The sequence below is a fragment of the Micrasema longulum genome, unplaced genomic scaffold (assembly GCF_059751315.1).
Source record: "Micrasema longulum isolate JH-2025_06_02 unplaced genomic scaffold, ASM5975131v1 h1tg001596l, whole genome shotgun sequence".
Lineage (NCBI taxonomy): Eukaryota > Metazoa > Arthropoda > Insecta > Trichoptera > Brachycentridae > Micrasema > Micrasema longulum.
The window spans coordinates 87,656-111,331 of NW_028278778.1; the positions used below are offsets into that span (position 1 = coordinate 87,656).

The following is a 23,676-nucleotide window of genomic DNA, read 5'->3' on the forward strand; positions in this document are numbered from 1 at the left end:
TCTCATACGTATTGTTAAATCTTCTCTCAGCACAAATTCACAGATACAATTATTCAATTCTTCTTCATACACCATGTCAAGTCTCTCTGGCGTCGACCACCTCTGGGTTATGGGTTCGGTTCCCAACAGGATCGACATGAAATGATATTTTTATAAAGATGATTTTCACTGTAATATTTCATGGTTCCTGGACTAGATCTGAAGGGTAAGACTGATCATCTTGCTTTCACGTATTAAATGATTGAGATTCGCTGCAATTGGAATACAAGTGCAGTACCCTATGCACCACTGGGTGCAGATGAGAAAATGATGATGATGGTTTTTGTGGCCACTTTACAATGTGTAAAGGGGCCACATAAACCAAATGACATGTAATAATCCCCGTATATGCCCAGACCCCCATATTTCCTTCACGTGGAGATTCTCTATCACAGCTGAAATATCTATTAAATATTGTCTTATTTGAAATCTTACCACTTTAAAGTCAGGAACAAAGCGTTGCATCTCCTGCTGCCAATTGTGAAGCGTACTCGCTGGAGACACCACAAGAAAGGGACCCCAAACTCCTAAACGTTCAGCCACATGACACAGGAAGGCGATACACTGGACTGTTTTACCCAGACCCATCTCATCGGCCAGAATACCACTGATGCCCTGGAATTTAAATTGCAATGCTAATTAAACATTGCTGACATAACTTAAATTACATCAAATACATTTCCTTTTTTTGTTTTTTATTACTCATTGCCTAACTTGGTCTTGAGCTTTTCCAAAATGATTCTATCCTGCAGGAACAATCAATAGACAAAAGACTCCCCACGACATGCATGAAAAGGATCTAATATTTTGAACATATCGCTATAAAGACGAGGAGTTTCGAAAAGCTGCCAGTAAAAGGGACAGTTGAGGGTAAGCGAGCAAGAGGATGATCGCCTACAAGACGGACCGACCAAATAACGGGACCAGAAGGAATAGAGACACCTAGTGCATGACATCCTTGAAGACCATAACTCGCAGCATTGAGCGAGACCGGAATAGCTAGCCAGGAAATTTTATGCAGAAACGCTATCCTAGTTCTTGTATGTTCAATAGACCGAAAAAAAAAGAGTTATGAAGGCCAATATGTTCATTTTCCTTTCACGCGTTCATGTAGCTAAAGAATTATTATTTTTTATGTTAGTAAATAGTATTTTCAACATTTTTTTAGCGCCAATCTCCACTCACTGATTTTACTTACTTGACTTTGAAAACAAATAAAATGCCTTTTGTACAGTTTGCAAAATGGTCTATTGAACATACAAGAACTAGGGCACCAACTGATATAACAATTTTGTATAAAAATATTCCAAATAAATCAATTGTGTCATTTAAGTAATCCAATTATACACCATTTATTGTAGGTTTGTATGAAAACTGGTGGTTTTGGTCAGTTAAACTCTTCGTTAAAAAAAAAAAAGTAAAATCCGTGCTCAGCATGGGATATCTCAGTGAGGACACATTCATCTAAATATTTTGAGTAACTCGTTGGCGGTTATGCCTGGAATAGATTGCAAAAACGTGTCTCATTTAGGAAAAGATTCATTTTCAGAATTTTCTGATTAAAAATTTCATGGCGTCTTTTTGTTTTTTGTTGCTAGGACATAGACCAAACAATTGCGTCAATTTACTTCAGTTTTGCCATGTTACTACCTTATTTTTGAGTTTTGCCATTGAAATGTTTAAAAATCCAACAATCTCGTTATGCATTTTCATACATCATGTTTTTTATGCTTGTGTTCATGTCTAAGACTTTGTTAGTTTACAGTGTTTTTGAGTTCTTATTATTTAATCAAATATTTAAATTTTCAGATCATTTCTGAAAAGTCGTAAATAACTTGTGCTGGAAAAACGGAAATCGAGTTACAGTTCTACATTTTCTCTTGTCCAACTAGTTTAATGTATTTTTAAAATATTGATTACCTGGTCATACAAATTGGCGAGCCAGTTCATTCCTTTGAGTTGGTATCCCTTGAGAGTCCCCCTGAAGAGGGAAGGCTGTGCGTGCTCTCCACCGGAGTTCGGAGTATTCCCAAGGAACTGTCGTGCACGAGCGCGGTCAGACTCAAACGCATCCAAAGCATTGTGCTTAGCGCGATCTTTCATTGTGTCTCTGTAGAAATAGATAGATATGATATTTATTGTAGAGGAATTAAGCGGCTTTATAAAAAGACAATCAGAAAGTCTAGTAAATTTATATTTATGCCTACACACATATTTTATGGTTGAATCAATGATTATTAAAAGACTTTTTAATTTTTTAGACTTTATTTCAGAAATAAACCCAAAATCTACAGCTACATAGATAAGCAGCTAAAATAGCTACATAATATCTAAATGAAATAAATGTATGAAGGTGGTGGTTTCTGAATAAAACCATAGACCACACAAAAACGAAAAAACTTATTTTAAAAATTTGACTCACACATCATAAGTATCCAAATGCGCCATACTTCTAGGTGTAGATTCTTCATCCAGCTGACTTAGAATACGCTTCTGTGCACTCGGAGAGATATCCTTTCCTATTTTATGTGACATGAAATGTGCGTACAGTTCAGTTTGCGTAATGAGAAAATTGAGTTTCCGCTGCTGACGCTTTGCCTCTATGAATTCAACGTCCATCTGCAAAACAAAAAAATTGTGATGAAGAGGATATAGGATGGAAGAGCAGTTTGACAAATAGGTATTTGAATATAAATTTTCTGTCGCTCTCTCGCAGATGCCTCCCCAAATCCTGTGCGAAAAGGACCACTGCACGTCGAACTGATTATACCTGACAAAATCGAGGTCTCATATTCCCGTTTTTCCTACCCCAAAATTGGATTGATTTTGCTTTTTTTTTAAAGAAAGAGTATCTATCGGTAAGAAATTTTCTGTATCGGCAAATGATTTTTTTTTTTCAAGAATAGTTATCATATTTGTATACCATACGTCCGAAGACATGATATAAAAATAGGCACTTTTAAGGGTTTTTCAGTTCAGTGCCGAAAAAATCGGTGTTTATTATAAGTAAAGCATAGTATTTTTATGATCTGTTTGCAAAAACAGTGAAGAAGGTAAAAAATATACAAATATGCTAAATTAAAATACATGCAAACATATTAGGCACAGTGTATTCTCACTAGGTATAGTAAATACCTGTTCTGAAGTAGACATATTATTCTGTTTTGAATGGTCCTAGCTCCTATAAATAAAAATTTAAAACAATAACAAACAATAGGGAAACGCCAATGGCGGATATCTAAATGCAAAAAAAAACATTTCCCTAGTGCCATAATCCAGTGAGAAAATATGTGAATATGTTTATATTAAGAAAAGTCAGGCTGCACATCCTCTAATCTCTAATATGTTGAAAAATATAATACATATTTTTACTGCTTTCATCCACACTTGTGATACGGAAGCATACTTGACCATATCACTACATCCAGACTGCGATAATAATTGGAGCACATTAAAAAAATATATTATTCCAGTATCGCCCGGAGGGCTCTTACAATAAATATTTCAAATGTGAATAAAGTATATACCCTTAACAACAGGGCGCCAATTACAAAGGCTATCTTCATCAGTACATACCAAGACGGTATACTTAACTTCTGTACTGTCTCTATCTACCTCGGTGTGTTCTATCGACTTGTCATCTCGATGTCATTTGATCGAATCCAACCAATAAATGACGCCGAAAATTTAGTCTGCGTTCCTTACTTAATCAACAATTAAAATAGTTCTCATTCATATTTTAAATGGGCTTCTGTAAAAGGAATAGTGAATTATCACGGTTTTTTTTTACATTTTTAAAGTAATGATTAGTAGCATAAAAAATATTTTTAAATTTGTAATTTTGAATTCCCGCAAAAACGGTCATTCCATTGGCCACGCCCCTAATACGTAACGATTCATGTTTATTTGTTCCTGGCCATTGAAATTAGTTTAGAACATTATCACGAATCTTGACGTCACCACAACCAACGCCAATCACGTCACGTTTTTCTAACAACATATATATATTTTTTTTTATATTTATGTATGAACATTTTTTTACATTTATGTTTCTCCACAATATTCATATTAATTTCTAAAATACAATTAATTATTCTAAATCCATTTCATATATTTATATCATATTATATATTGATTTTGGCAATCTATTTGAGTGCAGACCATCCTATGCATTAGAGTAAGGTCAGAAATTTATTGTTCCAATGGATAATTTAATTTTGCAACTTTTAATATTACTACTGTAATGTCTATTCACCCAGTTTATGATCCATGAAAGGTGAAAGTCTATTAAGGTAGCTAACTTACAAAAAAATATATATATATTTAGTAATCTTACTATGGAAAGATTTGCTAAATTTTGAAAAGGAACTAGTTAGTAAAAGTTTGCTATAAATAAGGTTAACACTTCTGAATTTAGTTTAGCAGAAAGATTCACGGTAAATTGTAGTAAAAAAAGTTATAATTTTTATGTTATATTATTTTACTAACTTTTCTTTGTTCTTCGGCTTCTTTTTCCATTCTTCTCCTAGTTTCGCGTTCGACTCGGTCGTACCTTTTCCAATAAGCTTGCATTTCTCTTGTTAGTCTCTTACACCGCCAAACTGTCTCCTTCATATTCTTTTGTGACTAGAAAAAAAAAAAACAGCCATAACACATAAAACACATTGGATGTATTTATTTATTTTAAAGAAATAAACAGTCGACAGTGATATAATAATTTATTTTTTAAAAATACGGTTTAAAGACAGATCAGTGAAGTTTCTAAATAAAAATCATACATATTATTAAATTGTGTTACAACAAAAGGATGTGTTTATGTGTATTTGTATAAGAGTAAGTGTAGATGTGTGTTTATGTGTATTAGTGTGGGAGTAAGTGTTCAGGTGTGTGTAAGTGTGAGCATCATTAAATAGTGAGTGGGATCGTATCGCAACCAGAAAAAATAAGTCTTTTTTTATTTTTAAGTACATTAAGGGGCATGTAAAATATATCAATAGATGAAAAAAAGCATTATAGTTAGAGCAAGAACGATAGAGGAAAGAGTGTTGTGCATAGTTAGTGCTACAGACTGGCAGATGAAATAAATACTTATTTCTTGTCACGCGAAAGGGGACATTAAGATTAATTTTGGAGAGTAGGTTAAAAGAGTCTACTTTATTATTTAATAATTTATGTAAATAGCATAATTCAGATACAGTGCGTCTAGAATATGAATAGAAACAGCTGTTGCTATTTAGAATATTGTTGCTGAGATTATTAAATTGATGGTTAATAAATGGAATAATTGTGTTAAATAAATAAAATAAAACGTAAAAATTTCATTATATTTGGAACCAGTTTTCTGTAAAATTATTTACAAATATTTTCAAACACCGTTGATGTATAAATAAATTATTTTTCAAATGAATTTCTGCATGCTTATGATTCAAGCAAATATTTCTAACTGATAACTGTTTCCAAATATGCAATTATAAATAACATGCATAGTGAAAATAAAAATCAAGTTGTCGTAGAGTCCACAACACAATATTGCAACGTTTTCTGGGTTATCGTGTCGTTTGCACAAGATTTACATCAACCTAGTGTTGCGGGCTCACAGATCAGAGGTCCGAGGTTCAAACCCCACTCTACCCATCTTGATTCCCATTTTCTAATAGAGAGTTATTTACAACTCTTTAAAAATTGTCAAAAATTTTAATATTTGGGTTTGGATTTGAAAATGATTTATCATAAAAATGCAATTATTAATTTTTTTAAAGAAAAAAAATTCCTGCTAATGGACACTGCAATGCGATCCAAAACATCAACAAAGACAGCAAACGACACACGGAACAATAATAACCCAGATAAACTAATTTACATTTATTTTTTACTCAGTTAAGAAATGATTATTACAAAAAGCATAAAAACATAAATATTCATATTATATGTATATGACACCTCGGTGAAAAAATACTTTTATTTCAACTGTTTGAAAATAAACCAAAGAGACTAAAAAAAACAGCAACTATTTTGCATGCCAGTTAAGGGGTAAGAAATAGCACATTAAATTACCTGCATAGCCTTTTGACGATGATGCTTAGTGCATAACGCAGCCATCCGTTTACAGTTCTGCAGAGTATCCTTGTGCTGGGCTGCCCTCGTGCGTTGGACCTTCCCCAACTCTTTTTTACACATGAGCTGCCACAGCTTCCGTCTCCTAGCCGCCAACACCTCCGGCTTCTTAGCCATGGCAGCTTTTTTACGAGCTCTGAAATATAAACAGAAAGAAATCAGAAGCGGGTAATCTTAAATAAAATATATTAGTCTAATCTAAATTTGTTGTAACAGAGAGGGAAAACATTTTTGAGAAGGGAATATGAAAGTCCAGGCATTCATAGGACTTATGATCCGTCATTGGCTGGTTTAAGTGGCCACTTTTACACACTGTGTAACATTCACCTGCCTATGTTTAAACATCCTAATTTCCTCAATTCTTCCATATGTTGACACATGATAAAGGTTACAGCTCTTTTGAGAGAGCCCTGCAAATACCTACACTAACTAACCATTGCTCTTAAAAATTATTGGATTTGTCTTGTTAGACAGATGTTTCATATGGATATAAATAATCTTAACAATCTCTCAGTTTTATAACTAATTAAAATGTTGTGATACTTTGTTTTAATACTTAAACTAATAACCATTGTATATATTTCACATAAAGATATGCACATATACTTTATTCAAGGTCAAATAAATTATTTATTTATTGTGTATGCAGATAATTGGTAGAACACGGCTCTGGACATTCATTCATTAAATGTCCGATGATTTCCATCTCACCTAGCTGCGGCGCGGGGGTTCATCCCCGCATACAGCCCCCTATCGCTGTCCTCTTCCTCCTTGACAGCCGCCTCGTCCCAGTCCTCCCGCTCCTGGCTGCCGGCCCGGGGCGGCGCCCCCGCGCGGGGCCCTCGCGGCCGCGCGCCGCCGCCTGTGCCCCCGCGCCCTCTGCGCCGGCGGCCCGGGGTCGGCGCCGCAGGTGGGGCGGGCGCGCCAGCCTGTGCGCCCCGCTGTAGGGAAGGCCAGCGGTCGTAGGTGGAGAGAAGCCCGGCGCCGTAGTACATGTATCGTGAATTCTGAAAATTTCAATTGCTCGGAAATTGAATTTGATTTGGTGAAATAATACCAGAAAAAAGGAAAAGATCATACCCCATTAAGAATGGAGACAATGTCACAAAGTACTATCTTATTTTAGGCTGTATTTTTTTTACATAATGTGTAAAATTATATAGCATGAAAGAAAAAATTTACAAGTTAAACAGAATGTTCTAGTATAAGTGGGGGTTTTGTATAAATTAATATCCCAATTATAAAACACATAGAATTGTTGTCAATTTTTCAATCATTTTTGATCAGTCACTATGTTATATACATATTTTATTTCTATAAGTAAATGTTGAAATTATGTACATTCTGTTTCCACTAAGTTGGCATAACTGTACTCTATATTGACTCTTAGTTTGAGAGCGATGGGTATTTTAATTTGTTTTCAGCAGTCAAAAACATTAATTGAACGCACATATGAAGAAAGCAGCCAGCCATAGAAAAGTAAAACTGAGATAATAGCACTTTTGTGAAAAGGGTGAGTAATCAAATATACGCAACAATTGGAATGTCTTTTACTTTGGCAAATAATACAAAAATAAATTTAATTATGTGTTTGACCAGACTTAATGATTTTAATGACAGCCAGATCTAATATTGAATAAAACCACATATAAACTCTGAATGTATGAATGAGGTGACCTTTATTTTCATGACATTTCGAAATCGTGAAATTTTCAGAAGGTGATTATTACAGTTTTTCAAAAGGTGATTATTACAGTTTTTTGTATGAAAACAGCCTGGCTGTTTTAAGCAAAACATAGAATTGACCTTCCTGAATTCAATTACACCAATATCAATTTTTTTTTATTAATTGTGGACTGGCTGCTTTCTGCATAACTACGTTCAATTGTACTCAAGTGCATGTTGCAATTTTTTTGTTATTATTTTTTGACAGAGTATCAGAATGAAGTTTTCTATATTGGTACGGTTTGCATTTTTCAAAAATAGCCATCATATCGACAGGTAGCATTGCAGTTTGCAGCGGTAAAAAAAATAACTAAATGACCTGCGGCTATTGGTTGTTTTGTTTTCAAAGGGCTAGTCGGCTAGCTTTTAACCAGCCATCTCGTTGAACGCTGAGCTATCTTAATTCATTCAACAAACAGCCTAGCCATTTGATAGAACGCCAAAATTTTATGAGGAAGCTAACCACCCGATTGAGTGGCCAATTTTACTATTTGATGGCGACATATATGCCACAGCGAGACTTATTTTTAGAATCTCTAAGTTCAGTCATATCACTCCACTACTTTGGGAATTACACTGGCTACGTTTTTCACAGAGGGTGGAATACAAACTCCGCTGGCTTATGTATAAGTCACTGCACAACTCTGCTCCAGAATATCTAAGGGAACTCTGCATTTCAGATGAACTAGCTGACAGACGTCTTACGCTTAGATCAGCTACATCTACGTCGAAAGGAAAAGTGATTATACCTTTACGCAAACAGCGCACTAAATTCGGCGAACGCGCATTTGCGGTCGCAGGCCCTACAGCATGGAATGCTCTCCCAGCAGAGGTGCAAAACTGTGAGAGTGAATTGATGTTTCGGAAAAAACTTAAAACCCACCTGTCCTCTAAATCATTTGAATAAATCCTTAGCATGTGGTCACAAGTACATTGTTTTTCTTAAATTGAAAAAGTTAATATTAAATGTATATCATTATATAATCACTTTGTAAAGCGCCCTTGAGGTATATAAGTTATCCTGTTATCCATAATAATAATGAAAATGATAAATAAAAACTCATAATACAGTATGATAATACTCTGTTTAACACGGGAGGCCAAATTAGCAGTTCACAATGAAATATCCCGGTGCCGATCCTCATGTATGGAAGTGATGTACAGAATTGGAAAAAAAATTAAAGTAGGATAAATGCGATCGAAATGCCATCTCTCAGTCCTCAGCTAAATGTGCGGTAAAACTATGTACATTAGGAGCACAAATGTCAAGGTCCATGCATTATCTAAGGCTGAGACAAGCATTGTTGACAAAATTAAGAAAGTAGTGCTGAATGGACAGCAAAACAATAGGTAAAAATATTTAAGATGCGATCGTTGACGGATGCAGAAAACAAGAAAGACTTATACCCGTATGCAGAGACAAAACTTAAGGTGAGGAAAGTACATTCTTATTTCAAATGCAAAGAATAACCCGAAGGTGAAGACAATAGAATGTACTTTCCTCACCTTAAGTTTTGTCTCTGCATTCGGGTATTAAAAGATGCATGAGGAGATGTATGAGTGTAGAGGAAGCGAGGTCTATATGCAATGACAGAGTGGTGTGGCATTCTATCATCTCCACTTACTGATACGAGGAAACGCCATGGTGATTTGTTTGTTCTCAAAATATTTTTTTTAAAAACATAATTATCGTTGAGCATCAGCCTCACCTCCGGGTTTTTATAATACTTGGCGGCATACTTCTTCCTAATGAGATGATCCTTGAGCATGCGTGAAAGGTGAGCTTCAGATATTTCATCGTCACTCGAGTCGCTGGGTGAATCCGAGAGGAGAGCGGACCTTAACCACCCGCGTTCTTCATCGCTCGGCCCAGCCCCTTCCATATTATACAATCGTAACTTATCACTTCGCCTTTCTGCAAAATAATAAATCACAATTATTAATTATTTTTTAATAAACGAAACATGAAAAACAATGATCACAGTTTATTTGTTAAAGAGTCGACTAAACATTTGACAATAAGGAACTTCAGCCCCACGGGAAATTGGATACTAAAAATGTATTTTTTCGTGCAGTAAAAATTAGAGCATTAAATTGTAGGGCAAAGATTCTTGAAAATGTACAAAGAAAAAACACACTACTTTGAATGACATCACTGGTTCATATAAACCAACCAATCTGAAGAACTAACAGAGAAGAACCTCTCACGTCACACGTGGAGTTATTTCAGAAATAAAAAACTTAAAAAAATCGTAGCGCTGATAATATGATATGTAAATTATTTTTGGCTCAGTTTAATAGTCTATTAACAAATAATAAATAAAAATAAAAACCACTGAACTTCCTCATTATGTAAATGTTTGCATAATTATATTGTCATTTTGTCGAAGAAAACATTATTTATATTGTTTGCATATTTATTTTATTTATACCAAATATTTTATTTTCTAATTACCTGCCTCACTAGGTAGCCAATAACAATTTGTGTATTTAATACTACTCAATATAAAGAATGTGGCTCTTTTTGCGTATGAAATTCTAGAATTTGGCTCATGTTGAACTCATGCATGCCCACTCCTGATTTATAATATATATATTTTTAACAACATAAAAACTGTTCTTTTTCAAAAAAAACTTGTAAAATGTATTCCTTAGCACGGGATTTCCCAGTGAGGAATACATCATAACCAAAGCATACATTTATATTTATAAAAATATTTAATATATTTTTTATAATATTTACAATTTAATTTTATACTGTTTTTATCTATTATTTTATTTTTAATTTTACAATGAAACGGCACTTGTGCTGTATAAATCGTAAAACATTGACGGATGTGCAAAAACTGCAACAATGACTTTCTTTTATTTTGATATTGAAAAGGTTAAATAAAGGCTTTTTATCCTTTTTTATTTATTTTAAAGTTGTGACATGGTGTCAAATAAAAATTTAAACCGCTCTCACGTAAACTCACGTGAAGAAAATCACATGTGTCGTTGTTCCACGATCATGCGAAATATAAATAAATCAAATTAAAAGGGATTACTTTATTTATAAAACAGAACACTATCACAGATACAGTAATTAAATGTGTAAAAACATATGCAGATTTGTTCCAAGATCAGATTTCTGAACAAGCCGTCTCTGGTTATGGTCAAGAACATACAAACTTGTGTTATACATAACCTCTGTAAGAAATGCTATCATACAAAACTAAGACCAGTATGTTTCTCGTGGTTTACTATACACATGCGATAACGTGAAATCTCCCAAGCGTTTCATTCCTCCGATTTGTATGAAACTTTAAAATACTGGGTTTATAACTGTATCGCAGATTCAAACAAATTAGAGGGTGGAAAACATTGTAAAACCAGGCAATTTTACGGTTTCACACACACCAAAAGTCCCATTCATCTAGCCAGACAGGAAATATTACTCCCAGTATAACTAAAACATTATAACACATGAAATAACAGGATAATTTAACAAAATATTCCACATACCTTCCTTTGTTGTGACAACTCCATGAATAATCTTATCACCTTCGCACATTTTCTCTTCTGTAAGGTGGCTGTTGGAGTCAGAATCCCTGTCACTGGAGTGGTCTTTCCCCAGGACCTGATTCATGTAGGACATGAAGGGTCCGATATCCAAAGCAGCCTCCAATCTCTGGATATGCAATGGTTTAGCAAGATCATTCTTCTTAGAGGCTCTGAAGCCCATTATCGGTTTTTCTGCCATGCTAGGTGTGTGCTGTCAAAATATTACAAAAATGTAAATATTGCATCGCTCGAAGAGTAAATATTTATCACCCACAAAGTGGATATCACACATTGACGGCGAAATATAACACTATACACCAATTCTTCAAATTATGCGGAACAAGACGCAGTTTAATTTAGGTAACCTATCATTCACAAAACCTTCAAATTTACACTCGACATTATTATATTTGTAATCTTTCACGATCGTGTACTCACATTAGGGTGAAAATCCGATCAAGTTTTCATTTCATCGGTTATCTAACTGAATAACTGACAATTTGAACAAAATGGCGAGCGCAAAAATTTACCAATTTAAAGCCAAGTATACGCTCACCGCGTCTCATATAACTACTCATTTCTGTTTCGGGCTTGAAAAAACCCGTGCCCGCCATCATTGATAGAGTAGGTGCCACCGCGTTCAAAAATACCCACGCTATGATTGGTAGATTTTAATATCTTGAAAATTTCAACCAATGGGACGTCAATCGTGGAAGCTTTCTTGGAACACAAATTTGTACCAAAATTCAAAAATATTTTTTAATCGAATTTTTTTACCTCTCTTTTACTATATTTTCTGAGAAAGATAGCTTTATTTTACTATGTAATACCAAAGAATTTGTTATTAATAGAATATTGCACGATTTCAATTATGATTCACTTAGTAAAATATTTGAGTAGATTATAAATAAGGTATGAAAATAAAACAATATAATTATTGTCTATGAATGTTCTTTGATATTATAAAAAATAATATACAAAAAAGTTCAGTAGGTAGCAGGTTCTTTATGCTAACAGATTCTGTAAAGGTTTTATGGTAAGATGATCAGTCTTACACTTCAAGTCCAGGGACTATGAAATATTATAGTGTGAAAACACCATTTTAAATAAATATTTCATATCAACCATGACGGGAATCGAACCCGAGACCTCTTAATTGGTAGGCAAACGCACTGACCATTACACCAGGAGGCCAACCTTATATATATATATATATATATATAAATATATATATAAATAAATATATATATGTATATTTATAAATATATATATGTATATTTATAAATATATATATATATATATATATATATATATGTATATATATATATATACATTTGTATATATATTTATAAATATGTGTATATATTTTTATATTCCAGTAAAATGGCTACATAGTGCAGAGCCAATTCTACCATATAAACATGAACATAAATATAACCATAAACAAAAATATAAACATAAATATAAAACATTAAAATAAATATAAACATAAACAAAAAACAAAATTTTATATTTGCAGCACTTATGGTGGTCTTAGCATATCCCGCCATCGCTCGAACAACGGCGAATGGATCCACCCTGCAGTGGCTTGGAGAAGTGCGTTGTTAGAGCTTTTCAGGCGTTCCCATAGGCTCCAGGCTCTTTGGCGAAGTAGGGCAGTGAAGGTGTTTACCCGTCCAGCTGTAAACATTTCGGAGGCACTGCAATACCTAGGCAGTTGGAATAATTGCCTGTATGAATTATTATACGTGACCCTTAATTTATTCCATGCTGCTTGCATATAATTATTCCAGTTCCGCTGTATACATGGGTATTATATTAATTCATTATTGTTATTTACATGTTTTTAAAAGTATTTTTGTAATATTTTATTTTAAAATTATATTTCCTTCTTCATATTGAAGACTTCCTACGATCAGGGGTGATTGAATGATTCACTTTTTTAATCTATGAAATTTCTTAACTATTCATTTATAATAATATTTTATTTTATAATTAAGCAGTGTTATTATGATCAATTTTTCTTCTGTGTTATTTTTATTACCTACGGAGCAGAGAGTCCCAACCTCTTTTTGGGTAAGAACTTTTACATAAGAATTCGATAAGTGCCTTTTGGTACCACACCACCACCACAATGATTATGCCTTAGTCAAATAAATAGCTATTACAAATTAAGTAAATTGCTGTGATTTTATTTAGTTTATGAAATAATATATGGGCAAGTCTTCACTTTGATTTTACTAGTTCATTTCAATAGTTTTGATTTAAGGTAATTTATAAACAAATAAGTTTATTTCTATTTACATGTTATATCTTTAGCTTTTTAATCTTTATTTTCTATTGAATATGTTCTGTAACTTGAATTATAAAAATAAAACTATTATTTTATTTGTTGGTTGGAAGATATTGCCATTTGGCAATAAGCCCGCTAATGTACAAATAACATTATGTACAAAAAGTTAAATAAATAAAAATTCAAACTGAGAATTTATAAATCATGGCAATTTTTAAGAAATGTGTGGGTCTATAAAAATATACTAATTTTTTATTTATCATTTATCTGAATACAAATGTGATAAATGTTTTCATATTTAGAACATATACTCATATTACTTGCTGTTCATTTGTTTTTCATTAAATCAGTTTTTCTAATTTTCACTATAAGAACAAAGTAATTAAGTGTATTATACATAAATAAAGGATGTATTATTATTATATGTGCGACCATATCTCGCGTACTGCTTTGACCATGTTCTTCTTTCTTCAAAAAAGCTTCCTTACAGTTTTCTGAACCGGCTGTCCAAAATGAAATGGACAATTTTTTCCAGTCTGAAATAGCCCTGCTAGAAAGGAATTTTTTTGGGGTTGAGATTTTAGATAGAATTGAGATATAATCGGCATAAATTTTATAATTTCTTAATGAAGCAAAGTCTCTAAATGGAACTATATTGCGAGACTATTATCTCTGCCTATTGGGTAATAGGTAACTTGAGATTTTAAAATCATAAAAAAAACACGGATTCTTCAATTAATCATTTAATTTCACAAGAAAACAAAAATTTCGATAAATCATACAGTAATTTGTTAGACATACTTTTGGTTTTATTACATGATTTGATGGTTGGATAATTTATTATTATTAACTAAAATGCCACAAAAATTGTAACACTGTATGGTGATAAATTTTTGTTACTTAATGGTTGTTATTCCAATTTCTTTAATTTAATAAAAAATTGCAAAATTAGAATGCTACTTATTTTTTCAATGCAATAACCACTATATTTAAAAAAAATGTTCAAGGGACTTAAAAAGTTATAAATAGTGAAAAACTTTTAGTTTATTTTCTTGTTTTTACAGTTTAAAAAAAAACACTCCTGTGATGGAGCAATTTAACCATACCAATGTCAGTAAATTTATTAAGCAAATAACACTTGAGTGGCAGTTCTTTTTCTCAATTCAAATCAAAATATCATATTTTACCCAATCAAAGCGGGCAAATGCATTTCTTAAACAGACAATTTAGTTATACTTAACATGGAAACAAAGTTCTATCTACAATCTTCTATGTATTGTTTTTTAAACTCCTTCCATGAACGGATACCCCTGAATTTTGTCATTAAATTTGCAGATGCAAAACAAATGTTTTAGTCATAAATACCCTTAATACCGTGATAAGAGGACTGGCGGAGTTTGTCAAGGGATATTTCTGACCTGGTATCATACGCTGAAATGACAGATGGCTGTGCAAGAGGACTAATGACATAAAGAAAACTTGTATATGTACGATATAGCTGACTCAAATAAGGTTTACCTGGATCAGCATTATAAATTTAAAAATAAATTTGATAAAAACAGGGGGAAGATAAGAATGCTAAAACCAACAGTAACTGAAAACCTTCGCACCAATTTAGGTAAAAAGCTTTGAAATTTTTGCATGGGGATTGATATGGTAAGGATTATTCTAGTGGGTTTTCTCCAGTTTAACAGCAGCACATTGGCAAAGTTCTCATCGACCATGGGACAAAAATATTTGACGCAACACTACAGTTCTGTAATATCTTTCTTCATCGGTAACCACCTGTATTGAAAATAAATAACTGGAGTTTACCCACTTTCCAGCCTTTTTTTCACTCCTTTCTAATCCATAGTTGGGGTTTAATAGCTAAAATTAACAATGAAAGATATTTTTATGCATACTTGGCTGTTTTATTGACTTTTTTGAGCTGGAAAACGGTGCCCTCTCTTCAAAAGTTTCATCTGTTTCTTAAATTTTTCTGTAACTTGGCAATGCAAAATCTTTTATATGTAATATGGTAACCATAACCATTCCGCACAAAGCAGCAACAGTACCATAAATTACTGCACCAACTATAGATGGAACTATTATAGTAGCAGCAATTAACAATCATGTAACAATAATTTCAAGAGCATCATTCTTTAATGAGGTGTTAAAAAGCTTATTACTTTCTTTACATAGTTTTCTGTTCGTTGATTGCTGTAGACGTTTGAATAGTCGATATTTTTGGTTTTACTACAGTAGTTTTCTTGTGATTGGAATTTAATTCCATTTTATTACTTGACTTTTCACTATGAGATATGTTAGGTAGGCTTTACCTAGAGATATTCTCTTAACTCTTGCATTCTGTACCATAAACTTCTTTTCTAGAAACTTTCTTACTCTCTTGAATATCTTCTTTTAATCTTATGATCATTTACCTGATTACTGATTGAATAACAGCAAAGAGACACACAATATTCCAATATTTATTCAAAATCATTCTTCCTTAAATTTCAGGCCTTTCCCGTATAAGATAACTACTTTCTCCCACCATTTTCTCAATATCTTCTAAATATTTTTCTAAAGCTTTTTTGCTTTTGATTTTATTATCTTTAGTACTTGGATCTTGGATATAACCAAATGGGCCTTCTAATCCAGAGAAATAACCAGCTGTTTTAGCATATTTTACTGTTTCATCGTAGATCCAACTATCTTGTCTGTTGCGTTGCTCAGCATAATTTACACAACTTTCTCTCAATAATTTTGCATTAGGCCTTTCTTCACTCGTAATCCGATCTTTATCTATACGTTCATTCAACCCTTGTGCAACAGAATCAAAAAAGCATTTCCCTTTACCTACAACAGCTCCTTTCCTAAAGGTGTTAGGCAAATTCTTTCTTAATTTCCCTAGACATTCTTTTTTTTGCTCTCCATTCTTTGCATCTATCTGATTAAAAATTGAGATAGGATCTCTAGTAAGTTGGTTAGGTTTAAAACTATGTCCTATTGTATCCTAGTCTCCAGAAGGGATATTTTTAGATCTTGCTCACTATCCATAAACTTCACTCCTCACTCTATTACAGAATTTATAAGACTGATTTAATAGGGACCTCAAGCTCTATCATTAAACGCTATTAGAATATTTTTACTAATAATCATTACTGATATAAAACTTTTATTTATTCCTAAAATTTGATTTTTCTATAAACTTACCATAATCTTTTTATTTCCAAATAAATTTGTATTCATTTAGCATTATATCACTTATAACATATAATAAATTTTCAGTAACTAAAACCAGCTGTTGTGAGAAGCAGTTTTCTTGGAATCACTTGGTCTACCGCACCAGACCATCTATATCTTCTAATTTGCTTTTCCCTATTCCACTAATAATCTGTTTTTGAAGAGACATACCATGCAAGGAAGTAAAAGGAACTCCTCTAACTTTTTCGTATAGTGTACTCAATACCTCATGCCGATTATTTGTGATAAGATCGTTTAAATATTCTGTTTTATTTCCTGCCCTATCAAAACAAAGGTCATGGAACTTTTCAAAAATGGGACAAATATTAATTCCTACTCCATATAATATCTTATTTGATAATTTTTTCGTCGTAAAAAGTTTCTCCTCGGCTAAGAAGTGATTTAAATAATTTTCTTTAAAACACGATGCATGAAAATTTCTTAAAATAGAAGCGGCATTATTTCCTGCCATGGATAATACATTTGATAGATATTTCGGCTTAAAACCTTCATTATAGAAATCTTCTAAAAGTTGTGTTCTATTTCCCGTCTCATCGAAACAAACATCATGAAAATTTTTAAAAGCAGAAAAAATATTAACTTTAGAGCCATGTAGTATGCCAGATAAATTACTAGGTGTAAAACAATTTTCGTCATTTAAAAAATGGTATAAATACTTTTTTGTCTCTCCCGTAAAACAAAAATTATGAAACTTTTTCAAACTATCAGCCGCTCCACTCAGTATACTACATAAATCACATGGCCTAAAACCTGCTTTATATAAGTCATCTAAAAGCTTTGTTTTTTTCCTTTTCTCATTAAAACAAACACTATGCATTTTTTTTAAAGTGGAAGAAGTACGAACCCCTGATCCACACAACATACAGGATAAGTTGCTTGGCTTAAAACCTGCCTTAAAGAAATCATCTAAAAGATCTGTTTTTTCCCCTTTGTCATTAAAACACAGATCATGCAATTTTTCAAAAGCATCCTTAGCATTAGCTCCCGCTCTGCATAACATACCAGATAAGTTATGTAGCGTAAAACTTTCTTCCCCATCTCGTTTATTAACAAAGTGCTCTAAATGTTGCATTTTATTTCCTTCTGCATCAAGCCAAAGATCATACAATTCTTTGAAAGCTTTGGCAGCATTAGCTCCCGCTCCACCTAAGATACTAGATATATTAGATAGATTTACTCCTTCTTTTTCTAGAGTTTTTAAATACTGTGTTTTTTTTCCACTCTGATCAAACCAAAGATCATATAATTCTTTAAACGCTTTTGCAGCGTTAGCTTTTGATCGATGTAAAATATTGGACATGTTAGCTAAGCCCATTCCGTTTTTTTCTAGAGTTTTTAAATATCGAGTTTTATTTCCTTCTCTATCAAACCAAAGATCGAATAATTCTTTAAAAGCTTTCGTAGCATTAGCTCCTACTCCACTTAAGATACTAGATATTCGAACTAGATCTATTCCACTTTCTTCTAGTTTTATTAAATATCGTGTTTTTTTGCCATTCTGATCAAACCAAAGGTCATACAATTCTTTAAAAGCTTTTGTAGCATTTGCTCCTGCTTTACCTAAAATACTGGATACATTAGATAGATTTACTCCTTCTTTTTCTAGGGCTTCTAAATATTGAGTTTTATTTCCTTCTGCATCAAACCAAAGGTTATATAACTCTTTGAAAGCCTTTGTAGCATTAGCTCCTACTCCACTTAAGATACTAGATATTCGAACTAGATCTACTCCACTTTCTTCTAGTTTTATTAAGTATAGTGTTTTTTTTCCGTTTTGATCAAACCAAAGATCATATAATTCTTTAAAAGCTCTAGGAGCATTAGCTCCTGATCCATGCAAAATACTAGACATATTAGCTAAACTCATTCCGTTTTCTTCTAAAGTTTTTAAATATCGTGTTTTTTTTCCATTCTGATCAAACCAAAGATCATACAATTCTTTAAAAGCTTTTAGAGCATTAGCTCCTGACTTACTTAAAATACTGGACATACTAGATACATTTATACCGTTTTCTTCTAGAGTTTTTAAATATTGAGTTTTATTTCCTTTTGCATCAAACCAAAGGTCATATAATTCTTTAAAAGCTTTTGCAGCATTAGCTCGGGCTCTATGTAAAATACTGGACATATTGGCTGGGTTTATTTCATTTCTTTTCAGAATTTCTAGTCTTTTTTCTCTAATTAAAAAATCTAAGAACTGATCAAATTCAGGTGTTCCATCTTTACCAATCACGCTTTTAGCAAATTTAGTTTCTTCATTGTGCAGCCTCTTCGATTCTATGTCACCTTCGTCTACAACAGAACGCCTCCGTTTTCTAGAGCTGGGACCAGCTTTAGGACTTTCCTCGGCTGAACTTCTCGAATGACTACTTTGTTTGGATGGAGTAGTTGTAGCATCTCGTAATGGTTTCGAAGACTCTTTGCCTAACATAAAAAACACTCAGATATAATATTTTGATTTTTATTAGGAAAAGCAACAGATTTTATATAAAAAATAATAAAATGTAAAAAATAATACATACATCCAGTTTAAGTTTTTCACAAATATAATGATAGAACTTCGGTATAATCCGATAATTTTATGCTATGAACAGCCTATTAGCATCATTTTTTGAAATTGCAAACTTTAATTGAGTCACTAGACTTTTAACAACTTATACAGTAATAAATTAAAAACAGAGCCCTTATCATGTCACTCCTTCGTTTCGTAAGTTCATTCGTATTACATGTAGCAAGAATGAGAGCCTAATATAATTCTGATTGCATTAGAGTGAATAGATATATGAGATACGAACTAACTTATGAAACGAAGGAGTGACATAAGAAGGGATCAGATACATATCGATAAAACAAAATTTTCATTGAAAAATGGTAGCCAAAAAGATTGTTTTTTGCTTAAATTTAATTTTAAAACTGTATTTTATTTTTTAATAACTAGTTTGTGGTATTTACAAGTGGTATGAATCACGTTTTGTGACAATATCTATCTAAAGACAGATAAGTTTGGAGTTTGTTTGGAAACTCCTGCAATAGAATTCTATTGGAATACTAAATGCTATTTATTTTTAAAGGAGACAAAACATTGAGTATTGATGTCCTAATGATGGTTATATTTGTAAATATTATTGCATTAGTAAAGATATCATACAGTGAATATCTAAATATAATTTTGCAATACATATCTTCCAGTTCTTTAGTCAAGTAAGTCTTAAAAATTTACATAGATTATAATTTTATGGTTTTAGGTATCCACTTGTTATTTGGCAAGATATAAAATATTTAGCATTAGTTTATTTTTAATCCTTGACAAAGGAACAGTCATGTTCTAAAATCAGTTGGCATATTAAATTTATTTTAGTGATTTTAGACAAACTAAATAAATAGTTAAATGATTTAACATGGAAAATCAGAAAGTTAGTGCTTCAAATATTCAACAATTCTCTACTAATAAAGCAAACATTTTGCCAAATATCCTACCCCGAAATGTCGGTTGAAAAAATAGTTTTAAAATATGCACAGATCAACATCATTAGATTTGAAGTGACCATTGAAATATTTATTTTCTCACTATCTCTAAACGTGTCATTTGGAAATTCAGACTAATGGACTGGAAGATCGATATTCCATATTTTTCGATAACATTAACTTCAGTAAATGTTTTTGAAAAATGAAGATTAATTTTTCATTAAAACACAGATTTGAAACGTTTTTTCATCAATAGCTCAACATTATAATATGGTTTATAAGTGTATAAATATTCAGTTTGAGGTATTCAGTTTAACAGATTTTAGACACACCGGTCATATGTTAATTTTTGTATAAATACTAACATAATATACAGTTGTGTCTAAAAAATTATTTATTATGGCTGTATAAAAATTAGATATATTTTCAGTATAATAATATGTAACATCTTGAAATGTATAATGTAAAATGTCTTGTATAACTAATAAATCCTGATTCATAATGAGGTGAGATTGGTTTGACAAACAGCGCTTGATATACCAACTATTAATTTTAAAATGAGTAAAGAATGTATTTTTAACTATAGTTAAAGACCTATAATTTGTCAAATTTACTTTGTTTATAAATAGTTATATTATGAAAGGTTTAACAGGTGATACACAGGCGCTGCTTCTTAGTTTGTTATTTATAACATATCTGGAAACCGTGCGGGCAAAAGAGCGCGACGCGGCCACTGTTGTAACGGGCTTACATACTAAACAGACTTAATACTAAAGTGAGATATAAAATTTGAGTAATATGCAGCAATCAATGCAAGTGAAATAACAATGTATTTTTCATTAGAAAATAAATCAAGGGAAAAACTGTAGAGAGATCAAATAAAGAAATGAAACATGATGTTCCACCATCAATTCTCAGCAGTTGGGACTGGTTTCCACCACATAAATTAGACTACTAACCTCTTTACATATTGTTACAATTTTTATCAATTAAATTATTGAAATAAATATATTTTTCTATGCGTAAAATTGTGGAGAAGAGTTTTATACTGACAATTTTTAAAAAAATCAATTACTGCATAATACAAGATAAGATTTAAAGGTTATTGTGTCACAATTCTGAGTAATCTGTTTAAAAACAAATTAATTGAAATTGTACGTTTTTCATATTTCAAACATGTTTTATAGATATAAATAAAGAAAGAAAATATTACTATTTGCAGAAAGAAGTTAAAATCTCAGTTGTGAAACTATCGTAGCATTAATTTGCCAAAATAGAATAATAGAAAGGCATTGAGTGTTTGGGTATATTATAACTACTGATGTAATTGGTAAATAAAATGATGGAACTTCTTATTGATAGTTCGGAGAATAAAAATAAAATCTCAAACTTCGACAAAGGTAAGGCAGCGCGTAGAAACCTATGTCTAGATGAAAATTGAAACAAGGTAACAAGTATTTAGGTTAGATTTAAATTAATTATTTTAAAAAGTGGTGTGTTAACGTGTTTCTATGTGCAATAAATGTGTTTGAAAATAAATTAACCCTTTCCTGCTATTTTAATTATTGCCGTAGTAACCTTGATCGTTTGATACATAAAAAGATGCTTCAACAGAATGATCAACGCTTATTTCGAATATGGGAAAAATTACATATCTAAATACTTTTGCCTTGTTCCAAAACTTCTGGAAACAGTAAAAACAACATTGGGAAAACATCTCATGTCAACATTGCTGTGTGAATTTAAAACATTTCTACCCTGTACACATTAAACAAGTGACGCATGATACAATATACATAGCTTTCACTCAAATAATCTATGATTACATTCTATTTAAACGAGGTAACATCGACTAAAATAAATACATATACAAATTCGACGAACCTTGAATCAATACAATGTTAAACACTTAATAAATAAGTAACAAGCGTAACAGTGTATCACGCGACGAAATCGAGTGGCCTATTAAAACCACCTTTTCTATTCATGTACTGGCGATATTTTCTCTTCAGGACGACTTGCACTTCCCCAACGTCATTATTTTCAACTTTCTTACCTTTAGTCGATTCGAAACCACCAAAACCCATCATTCTAATCATGTCCTGTTCCTCTGGCGTCTTTCCTTCTAGATCCGCTTGTGTTATGGCGGGCCTCTCGTGAACGTTCTGCCTCGGAGTCGGTTTACTCGGCCCGGCAGGCCGCTCACTAGAATCTGATCTAGAACGATTTCTTCTTCTCTCTATAGAGCGACGGCGTCTGTCCCTGTCCCTTGATCTGGATCTAACTCTTTCTCTACTCCGCTGTCTCCTCCTATCTTCCTGCCTCCTGTCTCTTTTATCATCTCTTCGTCGTGGACTCGGAGATCGCCCCATGGATGACAGACGCCGCGCTCACCTGCGAATCGAATTTGAATTTAAGTCAAATATTCTACTAAAGTTTTAAGTAAAGGCATGGTAATTAAGCGAAAATAGATACCTTGAAATTTAGAAGAAAACAATAAATGAGGATAACAGGCATTAACGCCTCGTTCTGCACCCAAACCAAGCCTCACTTTTGCGAATAATTCATAGATATTTTTTTAATCGGCATTATGATGATAATAAACAGTTCATAGACAAAATTCAAATTTTCATCAATTTTCTTCCCTCTTTGACCGGTGCGGACCAACACCCGGGTTTTGTTCGGACCCTCTTTTCATCTTTACTTCCATTTAAATTTTTATCTAAAATTATTTTTGATCTGAAAGTGAAATAAAAACAAAGAATTTTTTTTCATGTTGATATCCAGTTTTTTTTTTAATTGAGAAATCACAATAAATCTTTGATTCTATAAACTAACAGTATCAATAAGTAGGCAAATGAAATAAGCAAATCAGATGACAGAAATTATAAATTCCATTTTGCTCACCAAATGCAAAATAAGAATGGGATATTCAGAAATAATTGGCTTCGGAAGCATCTCTGTCAGAACTCATAAATTGAGTGAGATCGAGTAAATTTTGAGAATAATTTGAGCAAGTTCGAGAAATGCAAAAATTTTAAGCAATTCGTGAGAATTTCGTACTTAGGTGATGGTCAAAAAATATCTTATTACCGTACCCATATTGTAAATTTTTTGCCAAAGTACGGTTTGTCAAAAATTATTAGAAGTTAATTTGTGTTTTTGTGACTTTTCTCTTATGGTAACTCTTAATTTTATTTTAAAAAGTAATATTTAAATTTTTATTTATCCAAATATTCAAAATGGGA

At 32.3% G+C, this 23,676-nt stretch overlaps 2 protein-coding genes across 3 annotated transcripts in view; both read right to left on the bottom strand.

Moving 5' to 3' along the window:
• The window catches only part of Ino80 (chromatin-remodeling ATPase INO80), a gene marked incomplete at its 3' end in the record, with an annotated part of 44,245 nt that extends 32,248 nt beyond the window's left edge, over nucleotides 1-11,997 (bottom strand). Inside the window, exons 1-9 of the mRNA XM_088236698.1 lie at nucleotides 11,860-11,997; nucleotides 11,383-11,632; nucleotides 9,588-9,793; nucleotides 6,865-7,160; nucleotides 6,094-6,289; nucleotides 4,528-4,665; nucleotides 2,462-2,658; nucleotides 1,960-2,149; nucleotides 475-654 (exon numbers count right to left, since the gene is read on the bottom strand). Of these exons, the coding sequence (XP_088092824.1) occupies nucleotides 475-654; nucleotides 1,960-2,149; nucleotides 2,462-2,658; nucleotides 4,528-4,665; nucleotides 6,094-6,289; nucleotides 6,865-7,160; nucleotides 9,588-9,793; nucleotides 11,383-11,620 (1,641 nt within the window). The remainder of the gene's footprint in view (nucleotides 1-474; nucleotides 655-1,959; nucleotides 2,150-2,461; nucleotides 2,659-4,527; nucleotides 4,666-6,093; nucleotides 6,290-6,864; nucleotides 7,161-9,587; nucleotides 9,794-11,382; nucleotides 11,633-11,859) is intronic.
• Nucleotides 11,998-15,555: 3,558 nt separating this feature from the next.
• On the bottom strand, nucleotides 15,556-23,021 carry ytr (U4/U6.U5 small nuclear ribonucleoprotein 27 kDa protein yantar). Of its 2 annotated transcripts, XM_088236699.1 has the most exons (3): nucleotides 22,904-23,021; nucleotides 22,485-22,822; nucleotides 15,556-19,387 (listed from the first exon to the last, which is right to left on the bottom strand). In XM_088236699.1, the coding sequence occupies exons 2-3, from the start codon at nucleotides 22,798-22,800 to the stop codon at nucleotides 17,037-17,039; spliced, it is 2,667 nt and encodes an 888-aa protein (XP_088092825.1). In that variant the 5' UTR covers nucleotides 22,801-22,822; nucleotides 22,904-23,021; the 3' UTR covers nucleotides 15,556-17,036. The 2 variants fall into 2 exon arrangements, with proteins under 2 accessions (XP_088092825.1, XP_088092826.1); XM_088236700.1 differs by lacking the exon at nucleotides 15,556-19,387 and having other exon boundaries at nucleotides 21,440-22,822.
• Between the last annotated feature and the right edge of the window lie 655 nt (nucleotides 23,022-23,676).

Coding starts and splice junctions, on each gene's coding strand:
- ytr (XM_088236699.1), bottom strand. CDS start 22,800: ATGGGGCGATCTCCGAGTCCACGACGAAGAGATGATAAAAGAGACAGG. Junction 19,388..22,484: donor TGGTTTCGAATCGACTAAAG/GTAAGAAAGTTG, acceptor TTTTTATGTTAG/GCAAAGAGTCTTCGAAACCA.